The 27,223-nt window shown below is 37.6% G+C and overlaps 2 protein-coding genes across 4 annotated transcripts; one reads left to right on the top strand and one right to left on the bottom strand.

The window, feature by feature from the left end:
* The first annotated feature begins 249 nt into the window (after positions 1 to 249).
* On the top strand, positions 250 to 11,893 carry LOC135199449 (probable peptidyl-tRNA hydrolase 2). Of its 2 annotated transcripts, none has more exons than XM_064227505.1 (6): positions 250 to 406; positions 8,354 to 8,548; positions 8,905 to 9,007; positions 9,395 to 9,510; positions 10,128 to 10,216; positions 11,114 to 11,893. In XM_064227505.1, exons 2-6 carry the CDS (start codon positions 8,411 to 8,413, stop codon positions 11,313 to 11,315), a joined length of 648 nt encoding a protein of 215 aa, XP_064083575.1. In that variant the 5' UTR covers positions 250 to 406; positions 8,354 to 8,410; the 3' UTR covers positions 11,316 to 11,893. The 2 variants fall into 2 exon arrangements, with proteins under 2 accessions (XP_064083575.1, XP_064083574.1); XM_064227504.1 differs by lacking the exon at positions 250 to 406 and adding an exon at positions 6,111 to 6,191.
* Positions 11,894 to 12,997: 1,104 nt separating this feature from the next.
* LOC135199448 (uncharacterized) lies at positions 12,998 to 22,278 on the bottom strand. Of its 2 annotated transcripts, none has more exons than XM_064227502.1 (4): positions 22,126 to 22,278; positions 19,099 to 19,277; positions 18,508 to 18,645; positions 12,998 to 17,042 (listed from the first exon to the last, which is right to left on the bottom strand). In XM_064227502.1, the coding sequence occupies exons 2-4, from the start codon at positions 19,162 to 19,164 to the stop codon at positions 13,161 to 13,163; spliced, it is 4,086 nt and encodes a 1,361-aa protein (XP_064083572.1). In that variant the 5' UTR covers positions 19,165 to 19,277; positions 22,126 to 22,278; the 3' UTR covers positions 12,998 to 13,160. The 2 variants fall into 2 exon arrangements, with proteins under 2 accessions (XP_064083572.1, XP_064083573.1); XM_064227503.1 differs by having other exon boundaries at positions 19,099 to 19,271; positions 22,126 to 22,261.
* Positions 22,279 to 27,223: the final 4,945 nt, after the last annotated feature.

Raw genomic sequence — 27,223 nt, 5'->3', positions numbered from 1 at the left:
AATATGTCAGCGGCATGAGAAAAGGACGAAAAAGAAACCTACAAAATGCAATAAAAGCGAATGAGTGCGTTCTCCCGTGGAAATTGCCGCACCATTACAAAGCCAAACCGAAATTGCATCAGCCAGATGATCGACAATTAAAAGGATTTTTTATCATAAGAATGTAATATGGTATTACAGAGACGATAAACAAACTTGACATAATCATAGGATGAATAAAACGAGAAAGGAAAGAGAGCAGTTTCCAGAGTAAGTCTTCTCTATTACTACTATTACTACTACATTGGAAGAATGTCCGGCATGTTAAGGAACACTTTGCATCCCCTGATGCAAGCATTGAACCCTTAAAGGGAACCATCAATTACCTGTTAATGTGACGTCATATTTTCTCTCTCAACGACGAGAGGTGAGTAAATTTCAGTGACCTTCTTCTCGCTAGTTTGACCTGTTTGGGTCACCTGCCACTTGGTCAGTACAATGTGAGCTAAGGTCAAAGGTCAACCGCCCGTGTGACCAATTTTGATATTTTTCTAATTCCAAGAAATTAAGGTACCTATATTATCTTTCACCTAATTTGACCTTAGCTACGATTCAGAGCCATAAAAATTATTAATTTCCGGTCATTTTTGTCGGCTGCAGCAAGTGGGGTGTATACCTAGATACCTACTACCTAGTAGTAACAGGATAGTAGATTGATAGCTACCTACTAGGCTAGGTAGTAGATCCTAGCCTAAATAGGTAGTAGGCTAGAAAATAGGGTAAAACACAGCTTGGACTGGCCAACTCATCGACTATCATGGCTGGCCACCCTCCGAAAAAGTACTTTTAACGCGTCCTGACACTGGAGATGGTCATCAGTCACGAGTTGTTGTTGGTGAGAGAAGGAGCTAAAGGCCTCGAAGGGTAGATCTAGGGTACTTATCCGCTGCGGCCTAGACTATGGCAGTTGCGGTTTTTCTATGCAGTCTTACCTACTGAACAAGAATTTTAAGTAATATTTATTCGGACCACTGTAATTAACCCTCTTACGCCGATTGGACGTATTAAACGTCGAGTCAAAATGTCTCCCGTATGCCGATTGGACGTATCATACGTCGGCTCAAAAAAGTTTTTTTTAAATTCGCGGAAAAATACTTATAGGCCTACCAGCCGAACACTTTTGAATCACGCGCCTTGGGGGATGCTGGGAGTTCACGGATCAAGGCGTTGTTTTGTCTACAATCGCTACGCAGGCACGCAAGCGCGAATTTCTTTCTTATCGCACTAAAAAGTATCAGTGACACATCTCAAAAATTATTTCGTCACTTTGACATAATTTTTGCACCATTTTAAATTATCCTTTACATGAAGTATTATATATGAAAATGTGCGCAATCTCATGTAAAATACAACAAAAAAATTCTCATGATTGTAGCTTTTGGTCAACTTTAACTCTACCGAAATGGTCGAGAAACGCAATTGTAAGCTAAAATTCTTATATTATAGTAATATTCAATCATTTGCCTTCATTTTGCAACAAATTGGACGTCTCTAGCACAATATTTCGATTTATGGTGAATTTATGAAAAAACTTTTTCCTTACGTTCGTGCGATAACTCTTCCGATAAATTTTTTCTTGCGATTGTCCTAATGTTTGCACCCTTTTAAATTTGCCGTTACATAAAGTTTTATATATGGAAATGTGGGAAATTTCATGCACAATACAACAAAAAACAACCAATGGTTGTAGCTTTTATCAGTTTCGAAATATTTTCATATAAATAACGTTAAGTGAAAAAATTTCAGCTTTCGGTCAACTTTGATTCTACCGAAATGGTCGAAAAACGCAATTGTAAGCTAAAACTCTTATATTCTAGTAATATTCAATCATTTAACTTCATTTTACAACGACTTGGAAGTCTCTAGCACAATATTTCGATTTATGGTGAATTTATGAAAAAAAAAAAACAATTTCCTTACGTCCGTGCGGGTAAACTCTTTCTGAAAAAATCAGAATTTTTTTGTGCGATTGTCGAAATGTTTGCACCATTTAAAATTAGCTGTTACATAAAGTTTTATATATGAAAATGTGCGCAATTTCATGTACAATACAACTAAAAATGATTGAAGGTTGTAGCTTTTCTCTTTTTTTGAAATATTTGCATATAAATCACGATAAATAGAAAAAAAACCACGTTCGATCAAATTTGACTCTACCGAAATAGTTGAAAACCGCAATTGTAAGCTAAAACTCTTATGGCCTAGTAATATGCCGTCATTTATCTTCATTTTGAAACCAATTTGAAGTCTCTAGAACAATATTGTGATTTATGGTGAATTTTTGAAAAATATATTTACCTTCACTCCGCGCGCCGATTCGCGGCCACAAGTCTCCGAAATACGTACATCGCATTATCCTAATATTTGCTCCTTTTCATATTAGCCGTTTTATAGAGTTTTATATATCAAAATGTGCGCAAATTCATGAAAAATACAATAAAAAATAATTGAAGGTTGTAGCTTTTTCCATCTCCGAAATATGTGCATATAAAAAAATATATATAAAAAAATTTCGACATTCGGTCAAATTTAACTCGTCCTAAATGGTCGAAATCTGCAATTCTAATCTAAAACTCTTACAGTATCGTAATATTCAATCATTTGTCTTAATTTTGAAACAAATTGGAAGTCTCTAGAACAATATTTAGAATTACGGTGAATTTTTGAAAATAACATTTTTTTTACGTCCGCGCGTTACGAATTCGTACATCATTTTGTGATAATATTTTTCCGGTGTTGCTTTTATTGTTTTACTATGTATTATATATCAAAATGATTGCAATTTAGTGTAAAATACAACGAAAAAAAAAGTAACTCGTTAGCTTTGACCGTTTTTTGCACAGCGTGATTTGAATACAATTATCTATGAATTTTTTTTTTCGCTACCATATATCGCATTGTTTACATATGATAATGATATTATGTTTCATTTCTGATGATTGCATACTAAACTTCAGGCAATGACAAAAAAAATGAGCCAAAAATGAACTCTTAATCTTTAAAACTAAGCGCGCTGTGATTTTTTGAAAAAATTATTTTTTCCGCTTCCGCACTCACTCCAAACCGGCGCCGGCATACTGGAGAGGTTTTGATTTTTAGGGCTTCGGCGTAAGAGGGTTAAACCCCCCGGGGTCAGTACTAAACATGGCGGAATACATTGGACGCCCCAATTCCTAGTGGATGTCGTATCCGCGGTTATGTTCCTTGCAGTCCGTGCGGATTGCTTCTGTAGAAATACCCCTTGAAGTAAGTCTTTTCTCGAGAGTTAGAAATTAAGGCCATATTTTAAGATTTAAACAGAGGGTAATGAAAAGGGCGGCCAACGCAGGCCCACAACACCAAAACGCTTTCGAAATTTTTACTTACTATTGAAAAACTTCAGAAGATTGACGCCATCTCAATGTTTGCGGAATCGCTTGTGTCAACAAACTTCCCATTTCCTGTGCTAAATCCGCATACCACTTGTACCCATAGACGCTGGGGCACTTTCATCACAACAATTGTAAAACGGTCCCTTGCCACAACGTTTTTAATGAAACTACAGTTTTGGTAGAAGAAGACGACGAAGCGTGCACTAGATAATTATTTAAATAAATAGTAAGACATTAATATTTTACATATTTATGATGATTAATTTGAAAATAATCGTTTTTGAAAAAGTAACTCGATTCCTGATTCAAATTTAAATAATTATTTTTCGGAATTAGAACGTTTTTTTAAGTCCTGTATTATGACGTCACAACATCTTGACTTTCGTACCAATTGTAAATGAATTGCTATACTCAACTTTCTTGCAGAACAGTTTACCAGTCATGCAGATTGTTATCAGCTATTCATGTATGTAATTGTTATAATGGTAATGCGCATATATATCTTTATTATTTACTTTTTGGATATATGAAGATGTTTTACTGCTAGATTACCGCCGTAGTGTGACGCAATCGCTTTCGCTCCCAGGGCCTCTTGCCTGTATTCGCACCATAAGAAATTAATGGGGCCGAATTTGCAATGACCAGAAAGTCGTTAAAAAAGGAAAGTTAGCATTGAGGAGCATATGTTTTTATTGAGAAAAATACAAATTTATACAATAGCTAGCTTGTAAAAAATACTTGATTACAAAAAACTTGATTGACAACTAAGGAGCATACCTACTATGGGTTTCAGAGACAGTGCAATCTCGTTTTTTGACAATATTTCTGTAACAAACACTCGTATCAGAACAAGATTTTGCTATAGTGTATTACACCCAGTGCCGTAATTTACAAGGGTATTGTGAATTACTAATCGTAAAGAATAACGACACTTGTCCTTGTACCAAGAGACAAAAACTCCATTATCCAGAAATGGATACGAACACAGCAGTAAAAAGCTCAACCTACCCTCTCCCCCCATCTCCACCGCCACCCCTGTCCTTCTTCCTTCCTTCACCTTCCCTTCTCTCTCTCTGAAAGTTGCTTCAGTTTGAACTTATTTTCTGTGATTTTTGCATCTATCTATCTAATAATAGTTTACATTGGTGGATATATGTAACGATTCACTCGGTTGTTACCTGCCTATTGACTGATATATTTATACACTGTTGCCAGTTGGTATGTGTTCACCCTCCAAACTGGGTATAAGACTTACACAAAACGTGGAAATTAGTGAAAGCCTATGTATTGGAAGTATATATACATAAATATTAAAGCAATTTCATCATTATTGCATTACTATGACAACTAGAATTCATGGAAATAGTTTAAAATAATGCATCAGCGTATGTGTGAAACTCCACTAATGTGGCAACGATGATTTTGCCATTCTTAGCATGCAAACATTGCATTTATTTCTGGCATACAGTTATTAAAAAAAATCAAAATACTAATATAGACTTAAATCAATGAAAAGTGCTAGCAAAAAAAAAAATTATAATCCACTAATCCGTCGTCTGCTCCACGATGGTTTTCAGCAGCCAGATGTACGACAAGGTTAGAAACATTGGATTGTATCTACTTTAGAAATATCTGTAATTTTTTGGGGTAATTTGGTTGCAAAAAAGGGATAATAGACATGAATTAAATAAACATTTTGAGGTAACAAAGTAAAGTTAAACTAAATAATGAGTAAAGTAAACAATTAAGGGAATAAAGCTTTGCACCTCATAAACAGTGCCATCGTCTGCTGCTCGTAACGGTGTTTGTGGAGTGAGCGCTTAGGAACCAGGAACAGCAACGTGGTTCAAGTGCAATTTGGAGTGGATTAAGACCAATAATGTGTATAATTACAATCAAGTAAGCACTGTGGTTTCAGTTGTGATGGCAGTGAGGATAAAACCACCGATTACAAGGTAAAAATGAATTCAGTTCAAACCATGACCCCAGGAATAACAAGTTTCATACTTTCACTAATATAGGCAACAAAATGTTGTTTTATTGTGCTGATTACAACTCTAATATGAGTAAGATCAATAAACGTTACATATATACGCTAACATTGTTCAAATGAGTGCTGGGAAGGCTGGGAAAGATGGTGGATTGTCCGTGGTTAGACCGGCCAGCCTGATGATAGCCGCCATATTGGATTTCAAAACTGCCTTGAAAACTTATTTTACGACGAGCATCACATGCTTATTTTAGTTCGTATGGGTTTTTCCATATATCACATTATGTTGAAGAAACTTCAGTCTTTTGAATGGTATGCTTAAAGTTGTAATTGTAGTCTTGTTTCACCAATTAGATATCGAGTGAATAAGACCCGGCCAACGTGAAGACGATGGATCGTCCATGATTGTTTACCCTATAGACTATAGATAATTTTGAAGAAATAATAGTAAAAATGAAGGAAAAGGGTACAGCAGATGACCAAGAAATACTGACGGCCGTTTGAATGCAATTTATGCAATATAGATTTTTCAGATTTAATAAAAAAAATTATAGGGTAAAATTTTAGCCGTTTTCGTATGTTTGGATTTAAAAGATATCTTTTTCCCATCTTTTTAATGTAGGGAATCTTTCCGAGATAGGGTAGTAAACGACTAAGCAGTGACGTAGCGGCCACCGATCCAGGAACGCAGCCGCCTTCTTGAAAAAGTACTTTAATTCGCTGCCATGAGTGTCAGTCAAGAGTTGTGGCCTGTTCAGGCAGCACACCGAGACCTCAACATTCCTCTCGAAGTAAGTGTTTTCTCCCAAATTATGAAATAATGGCATTAAGGTAAAATACTGAATGGCTGGAGAAAAAACGTACTTCAAGAGGAAAGTAGAGGTCTCAAGGTGTTGCTTCAATGGACGCTGGATCTTGACTGATGTCTATCTTGGGTTACAGGACGTGTTAATGTACTACTTCGGGAAGGTGGTTGCGCTACGGTAGAGGCTAGTCATTCAGTATTTTAACCTGTTCAGGCGCTTTTTTGGGAAGTGGCCACGTTCCACGAGAGTTGGCCGCTATGTCGCCACCTGTCATTTACCCTATTTTTGGACTTAAAAATATCATTTTTCTGTCGAAGATAGTGACCCCAAAGGGTTTTTGGTAGGTTGTTATTGAGGTCTGATATTTCCGGTAGTTTGCAGAAAGACGGGACAACCTCCAAATGAAAGGTAATCAATTGTCAACGATGTTTAATGTTATTTTGGGGTGTCTGTTTGTGAAAGCCCCCTGCCCAGCCAGGTCAGGGCATGGCGCCCTAAGTGAGGTTAGGTAGATATAAATTCTGGTTAGGTCAGGACCTGGCATAAGTTACTTTCAGGTGGATAAATTTTATTTATTTGGAAATACAAAACATATCACTCAAGATCATCAGCATGTCTTACACACAAGGCAGCCATTCTCAAACTAGATACACTGACATGATAATGAAAAAAAACATAAAACAAAAATAATCATGAATTCATTTTTGAGTATGTAATGTATTAATACTTAGGTCACCATAGGCACTGCATTTTTTTTTTCCAGAAACAAGCATCAGTCACATGTGAATAGCACTTGTGCTTCAAGCTCCCATTATTCCCAGTGATTGAGATCTATACAGGCGACTGTCCCGGGTTACGACGGTGTCGGCTTACGACGTTCTAAGGTTACGACGCTTGTCAATAGATGTTATTTTCAGGGTTACGACGCATGTTCCAGGGTTACGACGCCTACAACGCTCATCTGGGAGATGAAATATGACACCATAAATGCAAAATAGTCAATATTTTTAGGTTTTTTTTATGAAAAATCCCATAAGAATACAGTTTACATAGTTTTCAATGCACCCAAAGCATTAAAAGTAAGGTTTTCTTAGTATTTTTGACGATTTTCCGGCTTACGACAATTTTCGGCTTACGACGCGTCTCAAGAACGGAACCCCCGTCATAACCCGGGGACCGCCTGTATAATGGATTTCCATCAAAACAGTGACATTGAACTTAGAAAGTTATGCAAGCCATCATATTTTTATTTGTAAAAGTCAAAATGGTCATCTTTTGACAATTTCAGATATTAAATTTTTGTGCTGGCTTAGAATTGAAGTATCGTAGTACAAACAGTCTCCGGGTTAGGACGGGTTTGTCTTACGACGTTCTGAGGTTAAGGCGCTTTTCAATTATATTCATCAGAAATTATTTCCAGGGTTACGACGCCTACAACGCTGATCTGGCAGATTGAAATATGACACCAAAAATGCATAGTAATGAATATTCAAAGGTTTGTTCTTATGAAAAATGCAATAAGAATGCAGTTTACATAGTTTTAAATGCACCCAAAGCATTAAAAGTAAGGTTTTCTTAGGATTTTTGACACTGTTCCGGCTTACGACAATTTTCGGTTTTCAACCCGGGGACTGCCTGTATTACCTTGCCTTGTTTGAAGCTGACCATTATAAAACAAAAGGGTGTGCTCTGGCAAATTCCACCACTCATGTCTCTCTTTTACTTTTTCTTCCACATAGTAACAACAATGCTCAGGGGTTGTACAAAGGACATGTCAAAGCCTTCTCTATTTCCTTTCATGAATCGTCATCACCATCTGAAACTCACATAATTTCTATGTGGGTAAATACTAACTCTACCGTACCATATGACTCACCATATGCGTCTTAAAGCTATATTATTCTCAAAAGTACTTAATCTTTTAGTTATAGTTTCATTGTCAAATAATTCTTGTGAGAACAGTCTACCTATGTTTAATAAACATGGAAGCATTGACAATTTAATTGATAGAGCTACTCGCATGATTGTGGTTGTAGCGTTAGGAGGAATTTTAGAACTCATGATTTTAATCAAATAAGACAAGTAATCCTTTTAAGATAAGTAGTTCTACAATTTAAATACTGTACACTCTTTCCTTTGCCATCCAGATTGGAAGTGCCTCAGTATTTGTAGGACTACGCATATTCCTAAATAAAACATACACTATGGAAGCTGCTGCCAAAGTTACTGCTGAGAAGAAGCCCAATTCTGGAGCCTCTCAACTAGTAAAGGACAAGACTGCTGACCCTGTCATGCTGGATAAGCTATTGGAAATGGGAATGGGGAAACGTTTAGCGAAGAAGGTAAAAACTCTTGTCTATTGTGTTCACTGAAAAATTCTGTACATATTCATATGTATATATGCAAACCCATGTTAAAAATGTCATTGTTGCTTTGAAGGTTAGTTGCATTATTTCTCGTATAAAGTTGTCAATGCTGTTCCGTCTCCCTGGAATATTGTACATAAAGGTTGCCAAAGCTCTGGGGATGCCAGGTAAAGTTCCCTCTTAGGTGAGCCAGTGGGGAATTGAATATTCATGTAAAGCAACATCCTGGTGTTTCACCAATCAGGAGTTCAAAACTCTACAGAGGAGTTTATTGTTCACATCTGTCTTTCAAGTTATAGTGTCTTCATGTGCAATAATTTCTTTTGCAATAGGCATTAGTGTGTACTGAAAACAAGAGTTTGGATGCAGCTTTAGCATGGATAGCTGAACTCGGAGCTGAAGAAATGGAAGCCCTCTGTGAAAGTAGTGATAATGGTAAGTCTATTAGTTTCTTGCAAAAATAAGGTAGATAAATGACTGATAGAAGGGGAAATTCATAGTTTTAGATAAGCCGATGAAAATCATTTGTTTTAGAATATCCTCATATCTGTAATCAGATAAAACATGTACAGTACTATAGTATAAGCAAAATAGTCTAGACATCACTTTAATATCTCAGTTATATAAAATGCAGCACTACTAGAAGTTGACTAGATGTGACCTACAACTACTACTGCATCATGCATGCATTTGGCTTGAAGGTAGCTTTTCATTTCGTATTTTGTATGTATATATAAAAATCTAAAATCCTTAGAATAAATTTACAGATAGTTTGGGATGTGCTAACGTGGAAAAAGTTTTATTTTATTTCTTTGTTGCCAGACTCTGCAGACAGTGATGAGTGGGAAGATTTTGATGAGGAAGATGACGTTTGTTACAAAATGGTTTTTGTTGTCAACACAGAACTAAACATGGGTGTTGGAAAAGTTGCAAGTCAGGTAAGAACGAGTAGAATTGCCAGGTTTTCTGACAACAAATCAGAAATGCTTTTCACATATGTATCATTCAAATGCTGATACTAATCTTCTAGTAACAAGTTCAGTAGTAGTGGTGAATATTATACAAATAAGTCAGCCTTAATGGAGAAGGTTCCCGCTCATTTGTGCTCCTAACTCATTTCTGCCTCCTCTTGTAACAAGTGTCACTTATGGAGAGTTTGGAAGATCCTTCCTTTTCCAACCATGTGCATCATTGTAACAGCAGGGTTGGAAGCATCATGATTATCATGGAAAGTCGATGAGCAACCTTTGGCTTTTAAAATTTTCTAAAACAATGTAATAACCTTGTAGTTTTTCATTTTATATTTTATAATTATTCATTATTGTTTCTTCTACCACAGTCATTTTGAAATTTTACATTTTTGCAGTTGCAAAAATGTTATTCCCCTGACTCATAGCTGTTTAGTACAAACCAAATCATTTGTGCAAAAATGTTATTCCCCTGACTCATAGCTGTTTAGTACAAACCAAATCATTTGTATGGGCTTGTAGTATGCCAGTATAGTCTGTTTCCAGACATAAATTTGATATATACCAAAGAAACTTTTATCACACAGGTAGGGCATGCTGCACTAGGCCTGTACCGGCTATTGATGGAGGACAAAGACAAGTATGAGGCAAGCCTAGAGGAATGGGAAGAATTTGGGTAAGCATAGTTCAGGAGTTTGTTAGTGAAGCCCCTTACTGGAATATCACTATAAGCAGTATCTTCCTCTTATAAAACTACAAGGAATATTCCTCTACATAAGTCATTGCAGAAAAAAGTCTTGAGATGTGTTATTCTAATAGTCTAGGTTCGACTTCTTCCTACTCCGAGTGATATGTAAAAAAAAACAGTTTTTCTTATCTAACCCATCAGTCATGTCAAGCCTTAATCATTGTTGCAATGTTAGCCTAAGACGACTAATGAGTTTGTATGAAAAATGCTTAATATGTAGAAAAATAATAATTGACCTTCCTGTAGTGGAATAGTAGTGGTATCAGTGCTCCTAACATGGTGCATTGTAGGTTTGTAAAGGTTTTTAGAAGGGACCTTTCAACCCCTAGCTGCACCCACTTTTTAATTTTTTATTTTACCTTCATTCTTCTTCTATATTCAGTCTTGTTGTCCAACCACTTTAACTCCCTCTAGTATTCACTCTAAAGCACCAGTGGCTGGAGTGGCTTTACGTCAAATTTTCATGTCAAACAATCATTAATAGGTCTATTTTCTTGTGTCAAATGGTATCATAGTGAGTTTTTATCCATGTTTCTTTTATCAGTGAATGCAAACTACAAACAATAAAAACATAAGTTCTCTAAGTTTTTATATTTGAAGCAAGTCTAGCATAGTGGGATTGTCGTTCCATGTGGGAGCAACTGTGGATAAAACGGGTGAATATTCACTTTTAATTCTGGAATGTCGTAATCATTTGTAAACAAATAGGAGGTTAGGCATAAATAAATTTTGCTCCGCCATGATCTTTATCCATTTTTTAAACTTCACATTTGGTTGTATGATTTTTTTTTTTTTTTAAATTACCATAAAACATTTCTCTTGTAGGGAAAGAAAAATAACTCTCAAAGCCAAACATTCTAAGGAACTGACAGAGCTCCAGAAGAAAGCAGAGACTCTCCACCTTCCAACGTACCTGGTACAAGATGCAGGGAAGACGCAAATTCCAATGGGATCCACGACAGTCTTAGCAATTTTTGGCGATGAGGCAGCTGTCAATGAAGTTACTGGAAAGTTGAAGCTTTTGTGACAGTCTCATGAAGCATTGTGTCTTTGAAAGGAATCTGAGTCTTTTGCTTTAGGTTTATAAGGACATTAAATGTGATTAGTTTTTAAGATGTCTCCAGAATTTAAGTTGTAATTGTTACTTCAGTTTTGTTTTGGAAAGGTGCCAGAAGCTCAATGGGATGCAACACACAGGGAAAAAAGCAACCAAAGGGACTCATAAGTAAGTATACATACTTTTGACTACGGCACCTTAACTGCAAATGGTGCATGATGTGTATTATTCTTTCCTTAATACATAAGAATATAATATTCACTGTTTTGTTATTAAAGTGTGTGTAACAGTTAGCTCAAGTCCTTATGATACTCCACTGTATACTGATCATTTTCAAGTTGTGATATTTATAAAGTTTATGAATGTGCTGAGGGAGCACTCTCAGGCTGATGGGTGAAATCTGTCTTTGACTTTTTATCGGGTATCTTTAAGAGCCATAACAATGACTAATGGCAACTCGAATGTTAACTTATGAGAATGAAAATTATATCTATAGGCTTTTCCATATTTTTTCCATAATAAATATACTGTACCCTGTATGGTATAAACTGTTTTTATCAACCTGCTGACTTTGTGATAAAAGTTAAATCTAATTTGTAGCCACTTGTAGTGTAAATTCCAAAATGTTAAACCCCTAAGTGCCAAGATGAAAAGAAATGGGGAACTTTAGCTACAGCAGCAAAAGGGTGTGAATATGCCATGGCCTGGTCATTGCTAAAATTAAATATGCTAAGTCTGTGTAAATCTGCTGCTGGTCTACTTTAGCCTCATCCTGTTCCAGAAATGTCATTTAAAAATAGTATCTGGACACATTTCATCTGTTTGTATAGTCGTGTTTGTAAGGGCAGCTTCATAGTTTTGTACTTCAAACCACCCTTCAGGGTTTCAATTTAGTCCCATTGGCTCATTCTCAACTTATACGTTACGTACTCATCTTATGAGTTATATCAGTAAAGTATCAGCATTAAAAGAGGTTAATTAACAACCTACCCTAAACTAGTTGATTATAATTAGTGAGCTCCTCTCTACTTTCAGACATAAATACGTACTCATTCAGCTGGAGTAGAGCAATGGTTTGTACATCCATTCGAATATACAAATTCTCCATGAAACCAAGTTATGTTTTTGGATAAAAACCAGTTGTTTTACAAATTATGTCAAACGATTCTAAAAAAAAAAAAAAATATACTGATTTGGGCAATTTTGAGTAATCCAGTACATATGTCACAAGATATTTGCCAGTTATCATTTGTAAACCAATGTGGTCCTCTGGAAATTTTTTTTTGAAATGGTCGAGTTCCTAACGTCAAGGCAGTGAATTTGTGGTGTTCTTTCATGAGACCATAAAACTCTAAAACTGTGTTTTGCACTTATTACAGTATATAGAACAACAAAAAACGTGAAAATTAATTTGCAAACATGACTAAATTCTTTCCTTGAGAGGAAGGAAAGTGTATGGTGTGCCTGTTGCTGTGGGAACTAAACTTTGTGACACATTTCTAAACAAATGTGGACAAACTTAAAGTCAATAAATATGATTCCATTCTAGTTGATAAAAACTGGATGTAATATATCTAGAACCCATTTAAATCTGTAATACTGGGTACATAGGTACTGTATTACAGTAGTTTGGCAAAACCATCACATTGTAGTTGTCTTATTCCTTTTTAATTTTACATTAAAGATTTACAGTGTTGCACATGTATGAGAAGTACAAATTTATCATTTCTAACTAAATGCACGGTATACCAACATTCAACTTTTTACATTTATACAAATAACATTACATTTAGAACTGTACAATTATATACAAAGTTATTTTTGTCTTGGTGGGTGTTGGTATGAATTCTCTTGCATATTTGCTCGCAATATATCACTGTTATACTGTACACTTGACATATAAACTGGAGCAGACAGAGTGGATGTCTGAGAATTGCTTTGAGTTCTGCTATCCAACAAAGATTCTTGCTGTTGTGGTTGACCCACAACAACGGAATTCAGCTGCTGGTTGGGCATATGAAGAGTCTGTTGCTGCTGTGGCAAAGGTCTTGAATGTGGCACTTGCGAAATTCCACTCGTTAACTGCTGTGTCTGGGGCATCCCCCGGGGATGCTGGACGGAAGCAATAGCCTGCGTGTGCTGCGTCTGTGCCATTATAACAATGTGCTGAGATTGACTTACTGGTCTAGCAAGCTGCTGTTGTGGCTGGGTTATTTGATGAGAGGGGGACATAACCACTGAGTGAGGGTGTGGCATACCTCCAACTAGTTGTGGCTGAGATATAGGATTGGCAAGTGGCTGGGATGGAACTGTTCCCGAGTGCTGTGACTGGGTCAGCACATTTACATGTTGTGACTGGGCCAAAGTGCGTGCAAGCGGGTGCGATTGGGACACGTGCCCTGCGAGAGGCGTTTGAGTTATTCCACTTGAATGCTGTGCTTGCGCTAAAGGTGCAGAATGGGGCTGTGACTGTGACATATCAAGGTAACTGTTTGTCCCCAGTGTCTGCTGCGCCAGAGCATTATTTGTCATTAAAGATGTTGTCTGAGACTGAGTATAAAGTTCTGTCTTCTTATTTGGTATAAAACAAGCTGCATTAGGTTCAGAAAGTGTGTTGAGACTGTGAGGATTCCCACCATCTGCAGCATCTGTGTTGCATTTTTTATTCTGGGGGACAGGAACTGATGAACTATTAGCTTCTTGACAAAACCCAGTCGCATTATGCTTAGCTATGTGCCGAGCAAGGTCGGACTCCCTTACATATAGTTTGTTGCAGATGTGACAGCGATGTGAAGGTTGTACTCCAGACTGTGGGTGACGTTTCTGATGAGCTGCTAACAGTTGGTGGTTCATAAATTCTTCTCCACAAATACTGCATTTGAAAGAATTCTGCCGCTCATGAGTCAGGACATGTCTCTTCAAACGACTAGGTGTAGCATACTTTTTATTACAGATGTGACAAGCTGGGAGATCATTAGATTTACCAGAATTCTCATGCAAGCGCTGGTGTCGCCCCAGTGAATCCTGGGACGTGAAGTGACGACCACAAACTGAGCAGACAAGTTCTCCAGTATGTGCTTTCATGTGAGCACGTAGCTTATATTTGGTGACATATAAGCGACCGCATACGTTGCACGCCCATGGACGAGATCCAGTGTGTTGTGCTTTATGAGTGTCCCTCGTAAACTTGAGGGCAAAGGTCTGGCCACAAATATCGCAAGCAAAGGGCTTGTTGGTAGCATGAGTTGCCAAATGGGCATTCAGGTCACTTTTCACTCCAAATCCCTTGTGGCAGACATAGCAGGAAAACCGTTTCTGGTCGGCTGGAGTGTGACATTTCAGACAGTGGTCTTTCAGGTAGGCAGATTTGGTAAACGTTTTCCCGCACGTGTTGCACACCCAAGGTCTCTCCCCAGTATGAGTCAGATGATGCTGCTTCAGTTTGATCAATCGACCGTAAGTCTTTCCACAAACGACACACTCCACCCGTTTCCCTCCAGCACACCTTCGAATCTCAAATGGAGTTTCCATGGGTTGGTTTCTAGTGTAGTTCATTGAACTGGGAGTTGTTTTCACAGAGCTATTAAGAACAAGATCCTGGCCCCTCTGAAGGTCAGCTAGACCCTGAGCTGCTTGAAGATCGGCAGGATCTCGACCGCAGTGACGGATTTCCTCAGGCTCTGGACAGTTTAGACCCGGGTTAAGGCTGGGATGGTTTTGCCCAACTTCATTTGGTTTCATGCAAAGCATACTGGTAGGTGCCAAAGCATGACTGCTTGATGATGGGGGAGCAAAGATTTGTGATGCAGGTGCTGCTACTGAGTTTGTTAGGGAATTATCATTATCCGATTGTTCTACTGAACTGGAGGAGGGGCAAACAGAAGTCATGTGTATCAAAGGGCGAGTCTGCAAGGACACCTCATTCTCTCTCACTCCCCCTTGATGAATTCCACTCTTTGACTTCAAAGCTGCTGCAGATGCCTCAGCTTCTCTTGCAGCTTGAGCTGCCCGCTCAACTCTTTGCTTGAAATTAATCCGGTCATCATCATCGCTACTCGATGAGGAACTCGAAGATGACGACGAAGAGCTGCTGGAGGTCACAGAACTAGAGTCATCGTCGCTGTCTTCTTCACCATTGTCGTCATTATATTCATTATGCTGTCCATCACTCGCAGACTGGGATATTTCTTGATTAGGAGTTACAAAGCTTTCAGAAGTATTGGTCTTATCTTTCATGTAAGAATAAAAGTCAAATTGAATGTCAGGTGTTTCTGAGGTTCTTTCCTTCTGGTTCAAGACTGTTTTCTCTGCTGGAAGTCCTTCGTCTCTATCACGCTTTACTTCTTCTTGCAACAAGCTCTTGTCAGCTTCCACTGGGGTATCTCTGGATAAACTTTCACTTGTTTCTTCTTCATGAATGACAAGAGTACAGCTGTTATCACCATCAATACTCTCTTCACTGATGACAGCACCTAATGGTGTTTCACTATTCACTTCACAAACGGCACCATGAGAGGCTACTTTGTCCGTCACTCCAGACTCACGATCCGCATGACTGCAGTCTACATCCAAGCTAATATCACAGCTACTTTCCTGAATTTCATTTTCACTTGACTTATCATCATTCGTGCCATCTTGATCAACATCGCTCTCAAAAGAATCATTTGGGGAATTCACAGTACTTGCAGTATCGTTTACATGTGCATCTCTGTTTGCAGAATCGTATGGTTCATCACCAGTGACTTTCCCACTGACAATTACTTCATAATCTCTTTTCCCACCACTACTTATTTCAACATTGTTGTAATCTGTCTTTACAGCAACACATGCTTCCTGCTCATCATCGGTCAAATCATTTTCCTTACCAATGTTCTGAATATCTGCATCCCTCTTCTTTGAAAACTTTTGAGAATATTTACTTGAAATGCTAATCATATTTTCTGAGATACTTTTGCTACCGGCATTACTTTCCACATTGTCACTACTACTCTTTAAATGTTTGGCCTTAGACTCATCACGATGTCTTTTCAGTAATCTCAAGTTGGTTCTTGATTGCCTTGTCCTCTTTCTGCTCCTTTTCCCTTTAAATTGCCTCTTCTCTAAACCAGATATACCTGCACTACCCTCTCTGTCAGAGCCCTGGGATGTGCTTAATGGGCACTGTGCTCTTGTGTTTCCAGGTCCTTCATCAGATATTGTATTATTGAAATCTGCATTCTGTTGCACCACCGAAGACTGAGAAGGATAAGGATCTGGCTCCTCATTATCTTCAGAGTTTTGTCGCATTTCACCGGGAGAAAATTCATTATTTTCGAGTGTATCTCGTCCTACTTCTTCAGCTGCATCATCATTGCGACAAACAGAGTTGTAACCCTCCTGATTTTGAAAGTCATCATCTGGTAAATAGCTTTCACTATTAACACTGTCATGCTGATATGATTCTTCATACTGACCCTCACTGTCACCCCCTGGTTTCCCTTCCATTTCTTCCTCATTCTGACTCTCCTGTTCACCTTCTGGGTACACATCGTCGGCAGTGGAAGCAAGAAGAACGTAGCATTCCCCCTGCACCCATCGCACAACTGTCCCCGAGGTATATCTGTGGATGTCGCTATGCTGGGGTTCGGGAAGCTGAGAATTGTCCCAACCGCAGCTGCAGCTGTCTCCTTGAACTTCATGATTTAGTTCATCTAATTTCTGAAAAGCAGCAAAGAAGAGGATTTACATAAGGTGCAGAACAGTTAACTAAATGGCTTTAAAAAGTATATGTACAAAATTGTTAAAAAAAGTTTGTATTTCATATATACCATGATCCTAACTGCCTAGCAACACCATGCTCAATTATGCTAATGTAAGGCAATGGTCAACCTGTTCTTTACATAAGGATAAACTTTTCAATTTTATGTTTGGTAGAGGACTAGAGCTTAAAGTAAAATGCCACCTCACATACTAGTAGATGGTTTTGCAGAATATGGAACAATGAAACAAGGCTTGATAATTGGTACTCATTGGAAAACAGCAAAGGGAGCAAAGAAAGGGGACGTGAATGAGTGTGAGCAACTATGGGAGCAACTGAACTTGCATTGGCTGTGATGAGAATATCCACCATGCTCAGCCACAGTAGGCTAGAGAAGAAAATTGATGAAAATTCTTGCAGATGAAGAATCTGGTTTTAGAAAAGGTCAGAGTTGAACAGATCAAAGATCATGTCTAAACAGATCTTTGTTTGAAATTTAAAAAAACCCGATAATGGCTTTTGTTGGTTACTAAAATGAATGTGAAAATTTCCATTGATAATTATTATGGAAAGGTTTTACACCACTTCGGTGCATAGCTAATTGAAATCATTCACAAATAAAGCGTAGACAAAGTTAATGTTGACAAATCTCATCACATGGATTCACCTTAACTAATATTTGCCCTTGTCATAGACTTCATAATGAGAAGAAAAGGGTCAGAGATGGAAGACTAAGATTTAGATTTGCATAATCATAGAAAACTGACATACTTAACCAGAAAAATGCCAAACAGTTTACAAAACCTGCTTAATAGAATGCACATATTTACATGGCTGGGATTTAAGATACATCTAAGGAAGACAGAAATAAAGACAATATGAACATTATATGAAATACCACTAGTACCTGGTGAAAGGATTATGTAATGCGGTTGAGTTTTTCAAATATTTAGGAACCATAATACATGCATCCAGAATAGGTTAAGGAAGGAGAATAGGGCTAAGGGATTTCTCGTAGGTGACTTGCATCAGGATCCCCAATTCCCCATAATTATGTACTGATGTGAATACCATAAACGGGTGGAGGAATTTCATGGCAACCTTTGTGTCACATGACACATTAGGCGATAATGAGATACTATCCTTTCGACTTGTATATGAGAAGAATTGAGCTACATTCTGTGTGACAACACCTATTTAGCACTTATACTCTTCTTGCCATGCTTATCAGATAATACCATGCCTTGTACAAAATAAAGTCCCAAACAATGAGTATTTATAGCCCATCTAATGATACCACAATAAATTTGTCATACTTCTGGGTTAAATATCCACAGCAACATCCAAATAAAACAGACCAACCACATATAATTTTGAGCAACCAATCATTCTAAACATTGCATTACCAATGGAACACTACAATACCTTTGCTAATAAATATAACAAGGAATGGAATCCGTACAGTAGATGGCCTGAAAAGTTTTCGTCATCGTGCAGGGACAGACTGACATTCTGAAGCATCATTTCAAGGCCCCATGACTCAACAACACCATCTGCTGCAGCCTGGAAGGCACAAAAAATTATCATGATGTATTCTAGATAATTAACATAACTACTTTCATATTCCTTCATTGGCCAAATCAGATAATTATGAAATATGTGAGGCAACTGCTCGTAAATCATCTAAAAAATGAAGTTACAGAGATATTAAAAAGTATTGCAGTAAAAAAAGTCAACATTTTAAGTTTCTTTTTTTGATAGGTAAATTGTTACCTTAATAAGGCCAAAGACTTTTTAAAATTTTTTAAAGATTTAATTCTACAGTAACTTCAACTTTTTCACCTAACACTGCACATATTCTCCATTAATCATATACTTTACTTTTTTGTCATTTTTTAAGGCACTGCACATCATTATAGGAAATGTAAGGTGACCTTCAACCTACAAGTTCCCTCACTTCAGTCAACACAAAAACTTATTTTAAAGATGAAAAACCAAATTAAAATGATACATTACCAGTCGAAGTAAGTCCTGAAAGTGTTCACACACTTCTATGAGTGTTGGCAAAACAGTTCCAGCCATAGTTGTCTATCAGTCTTCTTCAGCGCGACATCTTCATCGGAATCCTTCTTTTGATGATGGGGCCAAGTCCATTGACCGGATGCAAACAAGGCAGCGCCCTTCCATGCCTGAAACTACAAAAGATAAAGTATTTCTTCTTGAAGCAGTTGTCCATTATCTATTGTATATACTTACTGAGCTGTGTATGCATTGTGATATTCATAAAGATAAAACTACATTTGATAACAATATCTCAATAATTGCAACCAAAAGCAGGGACAAAATTCCAAAACTCATAGGACAGTCTGCCCCAACAGGAAATCTTCAGTCCTCCAACTAGACTGAAATCTGTGTAATCACTCTTCTACTCTCTCTCTCTCTCTCTCTCTCTCACACACACACACACTTCAAAATACACTTGAAATGGACTATTCATGTCACAAACTTTAAAATGAACAAAACCAGTCACAATTTCTGTTTAAAAAGTGTTTGTTACAATATGAATGATAGGGCTCAAATGAGAGTATACTGCATCAGGTGTTCAACCCCAGAATGTATTTGCAAACCTAACCTAACTTATGACATCAGGTCCTTTCCTAGCTAGGGGCCAAAACTGCCTATAACTGGCAAATGAGAGTACTGTAACCAGGTCTTCATCCCCAGATTTTATTTGCAAACCTAACCTACCTTGTGATACCAAGTCCTTTCCAGGTTGGGGGTGAACCCTGCCTATAACTGGTAAATGAGAGTACTGTACCAGGTCTTCATCTCCAGAATGTATTTGCATTCCCTATAACTTCTAATAACTGGAAATTTTAAGTCAGTACAACACAAATGTTGCAAACGTTTTTGACCTAAGGTAAATTTCCAGACTTTCCTGATTTGCAAATGACAGATATAGCACTTATGCATGTCAACATTGCATACCATAATTTTTTATAAAGATGTCAAAAATAACTAAAATTATTTATTTTCTTCTTATAAAAAATGTCAAAAATAAACTAAAATTATTCACTTTCTTCATATGAAAAGTCTGATGGTTACACAACACAGTATCGTCATTCATCTCTCTTAAAACAATGGTCAAAATTTAATACATACAGAAAATTTCAAATCAGTAATGACATGAAAAATACAACCTCAAACCATTGCATCTTAACAAAATCTAACAACCTGTATCTTAACTAGGATGGTGTGATTTGATTAGGAGCAATTCACTAGCAAATTCCTTGATATGTGATGAAACCCATCCATACCAACCCAATCTAACACTAAAGGCCTGGCTGAAGGTAAAAGGGAGGGAATTTTTTAAATCAACGGTAACTGTAACTCATTCTTGAAGTGACGTAGGTACTGATAATCAATATTCTGAAGTTTAACATCCTTCTTAGGATTAAAAAAAGCATAAGACTGAGAAAACCATCCTAGGATAGGCAAAAGTCCACTTGTGGTTTTGTGTTACAACCTACAACATACTGTAAAGTACTTTGGTTTCACTTAGGGGGCCATACAACATGTTGACTTCATTACCCTTGGTAAAACTGGCAAATATTTAGTCTGGGGGTAGTTTTGAGAATGACGGCAGTAGGCTCTAACACTAACCATCAAATGGAAACTTGGTCTAAGTTTCTAGTTTTCAGTGTTACTTGATAGGGTGTCCTGTGGAGGAGCAAAGTACCCTCGGCCAGATCAGGCCACAGCGCCCTAAGTCAGGTTAGGACGGTATGATCTGGTTAGGTTAGGACACAGCATTCTAGGAAAGGTTAGGTTTTTTCATTGATGGAGCCTGTGTCCGTCATTCTCAACGGGTCCCCCAGTTTGGTGGATAGCAATGTACGGCAGTCCCCGGTTAAAGGTGGGGGTTCCATTCCCAGCGGCACGTGTAACCCAAAAAAACTCTGTAAACCCAAAAAACACTGTAAAGCCAATCGCCATAAAATCGGAACACTATATTTAACCCTTGGACTGTCTCTCCTGGTATGTACAAGGATATCCACCCACACTTCTAGGGCAAATGAACGAGCGGTGACATAGCGGCAACCAATCCAAGAACACGGCCACCTTCCTGAAAAAGTACTTTAATTCGCTGCCATAAGCAGCAGTCAAGAGTTATACGTAGTCTATCCAAGCAGCATACTGAGACCTCTACACTCCTCTCCAAGAGTGTTAAGAAATTAGGTATGGCAAAATTCAAGCACTTTTTTGGGAAGTGGCCGCATTCCGAGGAGGTGGCCATTTGGTCATTTACCCTAGTACGTAAAACTCGCCCACCAATCGCCAAAACATGCCTCGAACCTGATAAAGGTATCTGATTAATTTTATGAATATTATTAGATTAATTTTATGAATTTTATTTGAAGCAAGATCGCCAGTAACACTCGCGGTAACGTAAAAGCGAAGAGTCTCTGGAACTGATCGCCAAATCTTAGCCTATTCGTAGGTTAGGTTAAGATTTACGAAGCATCTCATATATATAGCTAGGTAGTAAGTTAAATTGTGACATTGCAGAAGCTATAATGCAACCTATTGATTGATAGATTAATTGTCTATTAAAACTGATCAAATACAACGTACCTATATGTATCAAATAGATTGAGCCCAACGGAATTCTATACAATTCAAGAACCTATCTAGGTATAACACCTGTAAGCCATAAAACTGACCCCTACAGATCATGGCCCACCATAACTCTCCCCAAAAAGGGCGCCGTCCCCTTGACCAGAACACATCCTTTACCCTAAAAAGGAGACGAATGTCATAAATAAGTCCAGAAATGGCCCTTAAATGGTCGAAATAACAAACTAGCCTAATACACTTTTTACAGGTTAAGGTATTTGCTCGTCTGTAAAGACCTTATTTATTCATTCTCCTTTTAATTAACCTTTATTTGTTTGCATTTTATTGCTAGGGATTGAGGGAGGACACAAATAATAAGGGGAAATAGGTCAAATGATAAACGACACAAAGGGAGGACCTTCTTACTATAGGAGAGAATGACAGCCACCACCAATCGCCTTTGTTTACACTTGGGGAGAGAGAGAGAGAGAGAGAGAGAGAGAGAGAGATTTAGTTTTCTTCAGAGCCATATATCTATATACGGCTCTGGTTTTCTTCATTACAAAATGGGAAAATGAGAGAGAGATTTAGCTTTCTCCCAAAACGGGGAAGGAGAGAGAGAGAGAGAGAGAGAGAGAGAGAGAGAGAGAGAGAGAGTAGAGTATCCCTTACAAAACCGGGAAGAGAGAGAGAGAGAGAGAGAGAGAGAGAGAGAGAGAGAGAGAGAGAGAGAGAGAGAGATTTAGTCTCCCTTACAAAACTGGGAAAAGAGAGAGAGAGAGAGAGTTTAGTTTTCTTCCTTACAAAATATGAGGAGAGAGAGGAGAGAGAGAGAGAGAGAGAGAGAGAGAGAGAGAGAGAGAGAGAGAGAGAGAGAGATTTAGTTTGCTTCCTTACAAAACGGGAAATGAGAGATTTAGTTTTCTCCCTTACAAAAACGGGAAAGGGAGAGAGAGAGAGAGAGAGAGGAGAGGAGAGAGAGAGATTTGAGAGGGAGAGAGAGAGAGAGTTTATTTTCTTCCTTACAAAATGGAAAGGAGAGAGAGAGAGAGATGATTTGGAGAGCAGGAGAGAAGAGAGAGGAGAGAGAATGAGAGAGAGAGGTTAGTTTTCTTCCTTAAAAAATAGGGAAAGGAGAGATAGAGAGAGAAGGAGAGAGAGGAGAGAGGAGGGAGAAGAGAGAGAGAGAGTTTGAGGAAACGGGAAAAGAGTTTAGTTTTCCTCCTTACAAAAACAAAATAGAAAAGAGAGAGAGAGAGAGATTGAGAGAGAGATTTTGACCAGAAGGGGGAGGAGAGAGAGAGGAGAGTTTTAACTGGGGAGGAGACGAGATGAGAGAGAGAGAGAGAGAAAGGAGAGGAGAGAGAGAGAGAGAGATGTTTAGTTTTCTTTTCCTACAAAATAGGGGAAAGGAGAGAGAGAGAGAGATTTAGTTTTCTCCCTTACAAAACTGGGAAGAGAGAGATAGAGAGGGAGAGACCTTATACTTTATATCTTGTTCGGGTTGCCCAGGTCCCTCAGTGTGAGGCACCTCTAATTGTCTACCAGAGTTTTGTTGCTGGTGCATCTTCCGGTATATTTTTGCATCTTCCAATCTTGGATGGTCTGGGATGCAGCTTAGATATTTGTCGAGCTTATTCTTAAACACATCTACGCTCGTTCCTTGATATATTCCGCCCAGATGAGGCTGTCTCTGGGCCACAACGGCTTGAATAAAGCCGCTGCATTGTCGATGCTGGTGCGTCGTAGTGGATTAATGTCCTTGTGTGCTTCCCTTATTTTTGTTTTTCCTGGGTATTGTTTTGGGCACTATTAATCTACCTCTGCTTGCTCTTTCTGATATTTTTAGCTCCATGATGTTTTCAGCAATTCCTTCTAACTGTTTCCATGCCCGAATTATCATGTAGCGTTCTTTTCTCCTTTCTAGACTATATAATTTTTAAGATTGTAGTCTTTCCCAGTAGTCAAGATCCTTAACTTCTTCTATTCTAGCTGTAAAGGACCTTTGTACACTCTCTATTTGTGCAATATCCTTTTGATAGTGTGGGTACCATACCATATTGCAATAATGAAGTGGACTACGAACATACGTTTTATAAAGCATAATCATGTGTTCAGCTTTTCTTGTTTTGAAGTGCCGTAACAACATTCCCATTTTGCTTACATTTTGCCAATAGAACTGCTATTGATCATTGCATAACATGTTCCTATTCAACATCACACAAGGTCTTTAACTGCTTCCTTATTTGTGACTGTCTCATATTAGGTCCCCTATATGCATATAGCTTTTCTCTCTATCTCCATAAATTTATTGATTCAAATTTATCAGAGTTAAATACCATCCATCCTATTTACCTCTGCCCAATCATATACTTTGTTAAGGTCTCTTTGTAGTGCGTTCCTATCTTCATCACAAGTAATTTCTCTAGTTATTCTTGTGTCATCGGCGAAACTACTCACTACCGAGTCCTTAACATTACTGTCTATGTCTGCAATCATAATAACAAACAGTAATGCAGCTAACACCATACCTTGTGGCTTACCGGATATTACCTTAGCTTAATCCGATTTCTCATCGTTTGCAATAACTATCTGTTTTCTGTTGCGTAAAAATTCTTTTAACCATCTTCCTGCTTTGTCCACTATATTATGTTTTTTATTTTTTTGCTAATATATTATGATCTACCATGCCAAAAGCTTTTGCAAAGTATAGATAAACCACATCTGTTTCATTTCCGTTTTTCATATTTTTATATATGTTCTCACGGTGGACTAACAGTTGGGTTTGTGTACTTTTTCCGGGTACAAAACCATGTTGTCCTATATTAAACAAATTATTTTTTATTAAATGTTTCATAATATTTTTCTTCATTACCCTTTCATACACTTTCATAATATGTGATGTTAGACTAACAGGCCTATAATTACTTGCCTCTAATCTTGATCCACTTTTGAAAGTAGGGGTAATATATGCTAATTTGTGCTCCATCATAAAGGTCTTGGCCGTGTATCTACATTTTGTCTTAATAATGTTGCAAGTGACTTTGCGATAGAATGAACTACTTTCTTTAACAAAATAGCAGGGACACCATCAGGCCCAGCTGCAGCTCCATTTTTAATTTCATTAATATCTATGTCTGATAAATATTCACTATTTTTGTCCCTTACTTCTATATCATTATCTTCATTATCTATTCTAGGGGTGAATTCTCTCTTATATCGTTCTGCCAATTTTCTTTTTTTCATTTGTTAATCTCCCTTCAATTCTTAGAGGGCCAATTTCTATTCTTCTTTTATTCATCTTTTTCGCGTATGAGTATAATAGTTTGGGGTTTTGCTTGATATTTATTAGGGTTTTTTCTTCCAAGTCATTTTTTCATTTTCTTTTGATTGTATAATCTTTTGTTCTGCATTTTCTATCTTACTTTTTAGTTCGATCACTTTCCATGCATTTTTTTTTCTTTTTCTTTTGCAAGACCTTTTTTCCACTTTCTGATTTTCTGGAACAAGATCCTTCTGTCTCTTGGTATGCATGACTGATGTTTACTTTTCTTCCTCAGTATATATTTATCCACTATTTTCTCTAATATTTTATATAATATCTCCATATTTACCTGCATATCATCACTTACGAAAATGTTATCCCAATCTTTGTTTAATTCTTCATTTATTTCTGACCATTTTATATTTTTACTGTAGAAGTTGTATTTTCCATATCCTTCCCACTTTTTCATTTCTTGCTTATCTCTGTTTTCTCTTGCTTTGGAATGGACTGTTAATTCTATGACATTATGGTCTGAAATAATTGCATTATAAACTATTATTTCTTTAACATAATTCACCTCGTTCACAAATACTAGGTCTAAAGTATTTTCCTTTCTTGTTGGCAGGTGATTTATTTGTTGAATGTTGTATTCTAGTAGCATATCTAATAGCTTTTCGAATTGCCTCTTATATTCTGCACTACTATTACTCTCTTTTTTATATGTAATAACGGGGCCACCGCCTTGTTATTCACTTTGGTTGTGAAAGCCATGAGTGGCAGGCAAACTGGCAACACCTTGTCCCTCCTCTCTCTCTCTCTCTCTCTCTCTCTCTCTCTCTCTCTCTCTCTCTCTCTCTCTCTCTATGATACCCAAAAGCTCCTTTCCCCCACCCCCCTCTCTCTCTCTCTCTCTCTCTCTCTCTCTCTCTCTCTCTCTCTCTCACCCGACTCTGGCAACAGCCCTCTCTCTCTCTTTCTCTCCATTTCATTATCTAAGGTCACCAAATCAGAGTCGGAAATACAAAAATATACATTTATTTAAAAGCAAAGCATTGATCAAATAGTTAGGTTCTCAAAGCTTAATTGATCCCCAATGAAATAGCTAACATCAGTTTAGTCATAACATTAGTAGTCAGTCAACACCAATTCCAAAATAACATATTTGTTCCTCTCCAAAACCCATTCCCCTTTGTTAGAGCATTCCCCCTTGTCAGATCCGCCATTTCAGCCTAGTATCTTCATACACTCTTAAAAGGAAACTCTTTGGCATACGCCATCGTGGCTCTGCCTTTCTCGCACAGACCTCTCTGTAAGTCTCTCTATTGTTCTGGCTAATACATGCCATTATGAACGGACATAGCTCACACATACACACAAACTCACACCCTTCGTCCACACTTCATAACTGCTAGAAACTGGTTTCAAAGTCACCAGGTTTCACTTATATTCATCATATCTATTTTCTTTTCAATTTGGGTTAGTTCTTCCAAGAACTCTATTTTTCTTTTTGAGTTACTCATAATTAAACCCTGCGTATTCATTACTATGATGCTTTGCATGTTATCTCCTTCATTTAATATGGGTAATAATAAGGATTTTCCCATGCCTCTTTCCTATTCCAGTTTGTTGTTCTTTTCTTCATTTCCAGAAATTCTGACATTAAAAAATCCAACTTTTCCAAAATATTTGATCTTCCTTCATCATAATTATTCATTTTGTGTCTGAATCTGCAATTTTCTCCCTACCTGCACCATCCCTTAGCATCGTATATACAGTATTTGTCTCTTGAGCTGTATCTTGGAGCTGATGCTTGGAAATTCTTTGCTGACACACCATATTGAGGTGATGGCTTGCTTTTTTCCCTCACCTCATGTTCTTTGTTCCCCTCTTTATTTGTTCCTTTTCTATTTTGGATTTTATGATTTAATCGATTATTTAAACGATTTTGATTCAGGCTACAGGGTGCATAAATTTACATTTTTTTGTCGAACTTACATCCTTTTCCTTCTTTTAGGTTTTTGCATATTTTTGGATGTAGATCTCTGCAATCATCCTCATAGCCATCTAGGTATTCACATTTACCATAGATTTCTTAGTTGTGACATACCTTGGGATGTTTGTAGTGCCAGCTTTCACCGAATCTGCAATTCCCTCTTTTCAAAAGGGTGCAGACTTTGTCTTTCTTTTCTTTTTTTTTCTATCTCTATCCCATCAGTATGCAGATCTGGGTAGAGCCTCCTCGGGATTTTATTTTGTGCT

The sequence above is a fragment of the Macrobrachium nipponense genome, chromosome 25 (genome assembly GCF_015104395.2).
Source record: "Macrobrachium nipponense isolate FS-2020 chromosome 25, ASM1510439v2, whole genome shotgun sequence".
NCBI lineage: Eukaryota > Metazoa > Arthropoda > Malacostraca > Decapoda > Palaemonidae > Macrobrachium > Macrobrachium nipponense.
This window is presented reverse-complemented; position numbering and strand designations above follow the sequence as displayed.

Bases quoted from the DNA above. Each gene is read 5' to 3' on its own strand.
- LOC135199449 (XM_064227504.1), top strand. From the start codon at position 6,126: ATGAGTGTCAGTCAAGAGTTGTGGCCTGTTCAGGCAGCACACCGAGAC. The intron at 9,511-10,127 runs GTAAGAACGAGT...TTTATCACACAG, and splicing joins TTGGAAAAGTTGCAAGTCAG to GTAGGGCATGCTGCACTAGG. The intron at 10,217-11,113 runs GTAAGCATAGTT...TTTCTCTTGTAG, and splicing joins GAGGAATGGGAAGAATTTGG to GGAAAGAAAAATAACTCTCA.
- LOC135199448 (XM_064227502.1), bottom strand. From the start codon at position 19,164: ATGGCTGGAACTGTTTTGCCAACACTCATAGAAGTGTGTGAACACTTT. The intron at 18,646-19,098 runs GTAATGTATCAT...TGTGCCTTCCAG, and splicing joins TTCAGGACTTACTTCGACTG to GCTGCAGCAGATGGTGTTGT. The intron at 17,043-18,507 runs GTATTGTAGTGT...GCTGCTTTTCAG, and splicing joins TGTTATATTTATTAGCAAAG to AAATTAGATGAACTAAATCA.